The 8,831-nt window shown below is 35.5% G+C and overlaps 1 protein-coding gene across 1 annotated transcript; it reads right to left on the bottom strand.

Annotated features, from left to right (window-relative positions):
• Positions 1–175: 175 nt before the first annotated feature.
• LOC110791477 (tRNase Z TRZ2, chloroplastic) lies at positions 176–6,920 on the bottom strand. The gene is made up of 8 exons (XM_021996226.2): positions 6,388–6,920; positions 2,793–2,955; positions 2,624–2,694; positions 1,832–1,927; positions 1,648–1,761; positions 1,067–1,135; positions 484–558; positions 176–363 (listed from the first exon to the last, which is right to left on the bottom strand). Exons 1-8 carry the CDS (start codon positions 6,802–6,804, stop codon positions 274–276), a joined length of 1,095 nt encoding a protein of 364 aa, XP_021851918.1. The 5' UTR covers positions 6,805–6,920; the 3' UTR covers positions 176–273.
• Positions 6,921–8,831: the final 1,911 nt, after the last annotated feature.

The following is an 8,831-nucleotide window of genomic DNA, read 5'->3' as shown; positions in this document are numbered from 1 at the left end:
CAGTGAACCACCCATTCCTATTTCTTTATCCGCATACTTGCATTTCCCCCTTTTTGAATAAGCATTGTCCAAAGACATTTACAGATTTACCAACTTATTGAAGAATACCTCAGTAACACCAACCATACAAGATAGTTTTGAAACACGTTGATAAAGAATGAAATAAAGAACTCCGGAAAAAAAGACGGGTTTTGGCTTATAAATTTCTAAATGTCCAAGTATAATTACAAATGGTTATAATTACAAAGCCCTAAAAAAAAATTACTTCCTAGTTCATGAGTGCATAGACTTAAAGCCTTCCGTAAGGGGGATTACTTTAGCTGATACCTTGGCCTGCAACTTCGATACAGCTTGTCGAATATCCTGAAATTTAGGGGAAAAAAGGGTGAGAAAATTCAAGCGTTGGATGCCTCCAATATAACTGATCTTACACAGGCTGGGGCTGGCAATAACAAATGCATTAAGAGCAAACTGGGTTATTACCTCAAGGTGATAGCGGGAAGAGAAATGCGTCAGCAAAACTGTTTTATTCCGAATCCACTGGGCATGTTCAATAAGCTGCAGTTAAACCATACAATATGAATTCAAAAAGTTTCAACATTCCTTTTTTCTGGTAGGTAGTTTCTTTCCATATCTCTCTTCCTCAAATGGACTAAGCCTCCCCTCCTTCCCTCCCCCATCCCAGTAATTTCTTTAAAAAGTGTGTCATTTCTCTATCTTACAGTTGCATACTTGCATATTTGTCACTAAGTTATCATTTAGAGTACGACATCCTTTAAAAATGCATGCATACTTCGAATGTTAAAATCACCGCTTAGATACCTTCATTTTATTGAGTCCTAAAAAAGGTTTCCTGCAACATGCCCCTGTTATTGGACCAGTACATACATTCAACCCCACAGTTCAACAATCAAACCTAAGTCTTTTTCACAGGAAATCCCTCTACTATCATGTAATATGAAGGAGATATTTTTGGACAGCAAAGGAATTAGTTACCACAAGGCTAAGCCCTTGCTAAACCTCAAAATATTAGGATGTCAAACAGAGTTGGATATGCACACTGTACCTCAAACAAATGAGTGTGACCGCGCTCACGTGCATCTTCAATGCTAAATCCATCATCTAGAAAAGTTGCCTGTTAAAAGCCATCATGATGAGTCAGATGATATGTCGAAGGTATAAATAAATAACCATTTCATGATTCCATTAATGACAGTAGGAACAATGTTACACAGTACAAAATTCAATTTGAATTGTATGGTACGGATATGCGGGATGCTACCAGGCTGTAAGCCATACGTACATCATATGCACACACACACAGCAGAACTGAGTTTAGAACGGGAGAAGAGATAGAGAGAAAAAAAAAACGGAGCAATGCGTTCCAAGTATGAGTATTTTTGCTTTAAGAGGGAAAATACTCAATGAAACTGTAGAGGTGTTGAATTCTGTTGCTTTAAATTAACACCTCTCTTAAGAGGATTAATAATGAGACGCACGAATGCATGATCCATAATGAGTAGGCCCGTGAACCAATAGGTTGCTCCTCTCTCTTTAAAAATTAACAGGGCATATGACCCATAAAGTACTGGAAACAAAAAAATTAAGTAAACCCCACAGGACCCACACAAAGAGGAAGGTGATTACCTCAGTAATAAGAACTTTCGCCCTTAGTGCATCTGCATTACGTGGTTCAAGCAAAAAATCTGATGTTGTATCTCCTGTGAATGCCACCTCAGGAGACAATATCATGTCTGTGATCTAAAAAAAAAGGGAGTGTCAAAGTACTGTCAAAAAGAGGGGGAGGAGGAAAATCATGAAAGGAACTAACCTCAACACCAGACTTCTTCAGCTTCTCAATTTGTTTCCCTTTTAGATGAATGTACTGCTTCTTCAATTTGTTTCTAATTGAGTATATAACATATCCCTGGAAATGGAGAAGTAGAGAGTCGAAATCTATCAAGCTGTAGCATATGTGACTGTGCGAGTACAGTCAGCACGCAATCTGATTATTATTAGCCATCACTGTAACAACTGACATAACACAATATTAAATAAGAACGGATTTTATTGCCTACATCAAGCATATGCACTATCAGATGATACACACATGCAAGATTTTCAGTTTCGACCTCATAAGCGCTGTAAATTATGTGTGTGTGTGTGAAGACAGGTAGACAACTAATACTGCTGGTCTTACGCAGCCAAATGATAGGATGGGACTTGGGAGCATATTATAATTTGCGTTAGGGTTATGTTTTACCCAAAAGCTACAGGACATTGCAATTTACACTTCCTCCTTTCTTTTTTAATTGCTGCATTTCCCTTTTATGGAAGAACAACAACAACAACATCAACAACAACAACAACAACAACAACAACAACAACAACAAAGCTTTTCTCCCTTTATGCATAATGTCTTTCCCTTGATCAACACTTTGCTTACTTTTAATTTTCCTTAATATGTGTGCAGAGGGTTGAAGTAACAATTGAAAAAGAATGAAGGATATTACAAAAGCTATACCATCAAAGCTAATGGATGTCATAAGATGAGGTTCAAGGTGCTCAAGTGGATTAAGTGGATCAATATAATATATCAGTGAATGATTCAAGTAAAGCATACCTGGCTGGGTATGACATGATGAGTCTTGAATGGTCGCACCACAAGGTTGTTACGTAATTCATATGTTTCCCCTTCAGTACAACAAGTAATATAGTTTAAAAAAATGGAAGGGAAAATCTGACAGGATTAAAGAAAGATATGCAGAAACAAATTCATTAAATCAACATACCAACATCAAGTGCTATTAAATCGAAATCAAGCTCCACTTGGCCCATGGATCTATGAATGTCGAATAATTTCTCAACATCATCTTTAATGCTGGGTGGCACAAAGATGGTTGGTGGTTTCAAGCTATAAAGAGCGCGGGTTGCTACATACATCGGCAATCCTCCCTAACCCAAACAATATTTCAGTTGAGAAAAAGGAGTTAGAGCCTCATTTAAAGTAAAATGCAAAGTAACCTTTCCTAAGATGCACATATTCACTAATTGCAATCTGAGAATCTCTTATTGTAATCATATCCATAAACGTTATGTTTCTTTCAGATTTAGCCTCCTCTTTATTATGTGCCAGGTTCTAGGGTGGAACTGTCATTTAAGTAAAATGCAAAGTAACCTCTTCCTAAGATGCACATATTCACTAACAATCAGAAAATCTCATATTTTAATCATATCCATAAAAGTTATGTTTCTTTCAGGTTTATTCTCTTATCTTTTTTCTATGCCAGGTTCGCGGGTGGAACTATCACTGAAGAAAGGAATGTACCTCTGTAGGAGAAATAGACCAAGAACCCATACAACAAAGTCACAATATTTTTATGTTTCGGGGTACTTGAAACATAGAAAACATAACCAAGTTATCAAAAAACACAAACCGGAAAAGGCAATAATAAAGCATACATAAGCAAAATATTAAAGGGTGAACTAGAAGCCTACAACCATCAACCCTATAGCATATTAGTATGTCTATCAAGTTGAGAATAAAAACTGCATAGATGGAACCACCCTGGTTGGTCGATGGTTTTAGGCTGTGAAGAACACAAGTTTCAACAAAGATCGATGATCTTCCCCAACTACCCAAAGATTCAGTAAGCAAAGAAGATTTGGGGTCTCCTCTGAACAAGATGCAAATTCACCTTAACCAAAGAAAAAATTGAGATACTAGCAGTCTCAAGTTCTTATATGCATCTTACTACATAATTTCCCAAGAAAGAGCACTGGACTGTGACAGTCAGAAACGGTGTAAAAACATATCATACATCCACAAGGACAAATAAGGCAATGACTCAATTAATACTAGACCATATCCACTAACACCTGAGTTCATTTAAAAAGACTTGATAACCGTGACCCTTATACTGGATGCCCACTGAATACACAGCAGGAACTTTATACAACAAAAGCACGGACAGTACTTACACTACCATAGCTCAGCAGACCAAGTATCCTTCTCACTGTGCAAGAAAGTTTTCAAATGTTTCACATTTTGGCCAAGGAAAAGTTTCATCAATGTAATGGAGCGAACACAACACTTAGCATATGGTTCTTCTCTAGAAATTGGTGATTATTAAGAAAAGCATAATACATATGTTACATGCCTACATGGGCTGTTAAATTAGTATTATCAACTACCAAAACTTGCACTTTAGGCATTTGAACTTAGAAAAGCATTTAACACAAAAGAGGATCTCTATAGATGAACCCCGTAGGTAAGATCTTGGTTCATGCTGCCGACCCTATCCTATTAGCCATTAGGAACATAATTGACTAATTTACACAGAAATCAGCCAAGTCTAACACTAATTTCAAGCCAATGAACTCAATTAAAAAGGATACAAAAACCTGCATCATGAATTCACAAAAAATCAGAGATTAAGAGAATCTCTTATTCTAATCATATCCATCAAAGTTATGTTTCTTTCAGGTTTCGTCTCTGTCTTTAACATGTGCCAGGTTCAAGGGTGGAACTGTCAGTATGTCACTGCAACAAGAAAGGAAAGTACCTCGGTAGGAGAAATAGACCAAGAAATAATACAACAAAGTCAGTTACTTTTATATGTTTTGGATGTTTGAAACAGAGAAAACATAACCAATTTGTCTTAAAGACACGACCGGAAATGGCAATCATAAAGCATACATAAGCACAATAGTGAAGCCTACAACCATCAACCCTATAGCATATTAGCATGTCCACCAAATTGAGGATAAAAACAGCCTTATCACTTGGATCTCAAATTGAATAAAGAAATGAAAAAATTCAAGTAAACAAAAGGGCACCACTTAAAAATTGAGGCAAAATTCACCATCTATAAGATAAAGAAACTAATAGGAACCAACAAATTATTATACTCATGAATTACAAAAAAGTTTGCCGGGTAAGAGCTAAAACGACGCTTAATCCTAAGTCCAGACGTCCCACATACAGATAATCACCCATCCGACAGCCGAGACGCTCCATGTACCAAAATCACCCATCTAACCAGTACTCAACCTAAACCTGCAGACTGCAGTACATTCAAAAATATTCCCAAAGAGATAACCGAGCACCATATCGAGTAAAGAGAAAAAACAACTCTTTGATTTGAACTTGGATCACAGAGCAAACAAATACGTCTACTACAAGCACATTTCCTTCTTGCCCGAGGATGGATTTGTCTCAAAAAGAGTTTGTGAGCAATAGAACGGGCAGCCACAGAGTTCGGAGATGAGGATGGTGGGACTGGGTTGCTATATTACTCTTGGCAAAGTCAAGGACCAAATTGCAGACTCCACATCATCGGTTGTCAGTCCTTGTCGCATTTCAATCACATCCAATGCAACACTTTTGTGATATGGCCACCAAACAAGCATCGTCGGCACACCACTGGTTCACTGCTAGACTACTGCAGTGGCAGTATTCATATGAACAAATAAAAAATACTTTCTCTGTTTTCTTTTTTTTCATTGCACCATTTCCCTTTTTGGAAGTTACATATTAATTGCACCACTTCTGGTATGCTTCCATTCACTTTTTGTATGTGTTCACACACCAAATAACTATCATACCCTTCTACACATTTGATATTTACCATTTTAACTCTATTTTTCTCTCTCTCTTTTGTTTGGTCACATGGGTAGTTATGATACTGTGCCCAACCCAAATGGTGCCTAAAAATAAAGAGGCATAGAAGATAGTGTTTCCCTCAAGAATTATGCTATAGAAATTCAAGTTTATAGGACGGAGAAGGATACACTGGTTTCAAAGAAAAGAATAATATATGTATTGACAATTTGACACTGTAATGGCATTTAATTCCAAGTTTCCCACATTAGATTGAACCTCTCTGGATGGTCATCCAAGCATCTTCTCATTGCAAAGTTATAAAAGTCCCAACTTACCACAAATTATTTGTGTTGCAACTATTTTTTTTCTAATTACATAGGAATATATGACTAGCCTGCAATTTCTATCTTCTAATTTTTAATTTACAAGACAAAACAAATACATATTTACTATAATTATAAAAAAAATTATTTCATTATTTTTTATATGGATTACCTTATTTAAATAATTTCATTGTAAAAAGGAAAATTTGTTAATTATTACATAACTTTGCCAATTAATACCTAAGTTGTTAAAAGTTGACAATTACTACCCTTTTTTTTCTATTGTTGTCAATTGCTAACTTACCTCATATTCCCACCAATTCGTCACTAATCACATCATAATTAACCGTTAATCAAAATCTAATTATTTTCAAGCTAATGAAGCCAATTCAAAAGGCATAAAAGTATGCATCGTGAATTCACTAAAAATGAGAGTTTAGGATAAGGGTTAGAGCTTACAATATGATCAAGATGGGCATGAGTAATGAACACAAAATTCTGATGAACAGCGCGCAAAGGGCACCTCCCAATATCAAAAGCAACCTTCAATTCAGGAACAATAACACAAGTTTCATGGCCACCAATAGAGATACCTTCAATTGAATACCCTTCAATTTCAAACCCTTTTCTTTGAACTTCAGCCCTCGCTTTTCTATACTCTTCTTCTTCAATAGCACGGCCAATTGCAGAGAATATACCAGACCCTTTAACTGCTTCGACCCGACCCAGTTTTGCTTTGTAGTTTAGAGAGAGATTTTGAGCTGTGGGTGGTTGAATTGGAGCTGGAAATGGTGAAGCTGAAAGTGAAATGGGGTCATTGAAACTGTGAAGATAAGGTGTGTTGCTTGGTGATGGAGTTGTTAGAACGACTTGCATTTTTCTATGCTGGTTATGGAGAATGGAAGAGGGGGAGTACAGGGTTTTGGAGGGGTTTTCTACCGTTTACAATGTAGGCACCTACACCCTCTAGCCGGCTCGCTCGTACGGTCAGCTTGTCAAGTTCATGTTTGGGTTGCCAATAATGATTTTTTTTTTTTTTTTTTTTTTGTGTGCGGAGTGAAACTCATTTTAATTTATTTCATGCTACCTGAGTTTCATTTTTTTAATACTCCGTACTAGATTAGATCCCGTGCACGCACTGACGCACGGATTATGAAAATTTATTTTACAAAATATTTAACTGAATATTCCCAAACTACTGCATAATTATAAATTTGTTTAAACATAGTCATTTAAATTTATTCATCGAATATGCATATTATATATGTGTAATATGCTAATTTGACCAATATGACATCGAGTTAATATATTTTTCATTATTAATATACCGATTTGACTAAAATATTACCACAAAGTATTTAGCAAAATTATTATTACGTTGTATCTATTATTAACATGATTCTAAACTAATTTTTTTTTCCCCATACATATTTAGTTTATAAAAAAGAGTAAAGAATAAAAATTAAATAAAACAGATATATTTTTTAGGAAAGTGATTTTTGGCGGAAAATTTTTACATCGGGAAATGACACGTGTCATTCCTGGTGTCTATTTTATAGATTCTAAACTAATTTTTTTTCCCTACATAAATAGTTTATAAAAAAGGGTAAAGAATAAAAATAAAATAAAACAGATATACTTTTTAGGAAAGTGATTTTTGGCGGGAAAATTTTACACCATAAAATGACATGTGTCATTCCTGGTGTCTGTTTTAGTATAAAGTAATAGATAGATAAGTACTTTGACTTTTACGCTATGCATAATTTACTAATTTTGACTCGTATGTTTTACACTGCAATAACAACAATAAAGTCTAATATTCCCAAAGTGATTTGAGTTCGACTAACGTGAACTATCATAAGAAACCGTTTGCATAATGTGAATCAAGAAAAAGTAAAAAGTTATGTCAAATACAGAAAACACGAAAATTGATAAATTGCAGATGATGGTAATTAATGACATACAAAAAATAGGAAACAAGAAAACAAAATCGGTTTAAAAAACAGACACAAAGATGTTAAGGAAAAAAATTTAAGATAAAATAAAAATTAAAAAATTGAGATTTTTGTCTCCATCTACTTTACCTTGTCTAATTTCATACTTTCATTAATATAATTGCATCACTCTCATTCATGCTTTTCCAAGTTTGTTTTGGTCATCTCCTGCCCCCCCAGTTTCATAAGTTTGCCACTCTTCAAACTTTCTAACTTGTGCATCATTTGGTCTCCGACTTACATTGTCAAACCACCTAAGTCAATTGCCCTCATCTTCTTCCCAAATGTTGCAACCGTCACTTTCTTCCCAATTGCCTCATTACTCAATCGATCCTTTTTTGTATGGACACGCATCCAACACAACATTACGCATCACTGTCACATTCACCCTTATGAATGTGACATTCAATACCAGTTCATGTCTAATTTTTACACGGTAGAATTCTTCCTTCGACAACCAAGGCATGCGGATCATATAAAAACCTCATAACGCTCTTCCACTTCAATCAACCTGGTTTCATTTTATGGGAAACATCTCCAACCAACTTTTCATTCTTTTGGATAGTAGTCCTAGATAGCGGAAGAAATGTGAACCTTATATCAAGGTGATCGTCCTTACCTCCTTGCTTCTATCACCGCTAAAGTTACACTCCAAATATGTCCTCTTACTTTTTCTCAACTTAAAGCCACGAGATTCCAAAATGTGTCCCCATATTCCAATTATTTTCTTCACCTTCTTATAAGAACATGCATCATGGCATACGTATTGAATTTTTTTTTTTTTGGCAAATAGGGGAATATATTACCAAAAGGGGACATACGTATTGAATTGAACTTGTCTATTTGTCCATAACTATGGAAAAAAGAAAGGACTAAGTGAGGAACCCTTGTTGTCGTACGAAACTCCTT

Source organism: Spinacia oleracea, chromosome 2 (genome assembly GCF_020520425.1).
Source record: "Spinacia oleracea cultivar Varoflay chromosome 2, BTI_SOV_V1, whole genome shotgun sequence".
NCBI lineage: Eukaryota > Viridiplantae > Streptophyta > Magnoliopsida > Caryophyllales > Amaranthaceae > Spinacia > Spinacia oleracea.
This window is presented reverse-complemented; position numbering and strand designations above follow the sequence as displayed.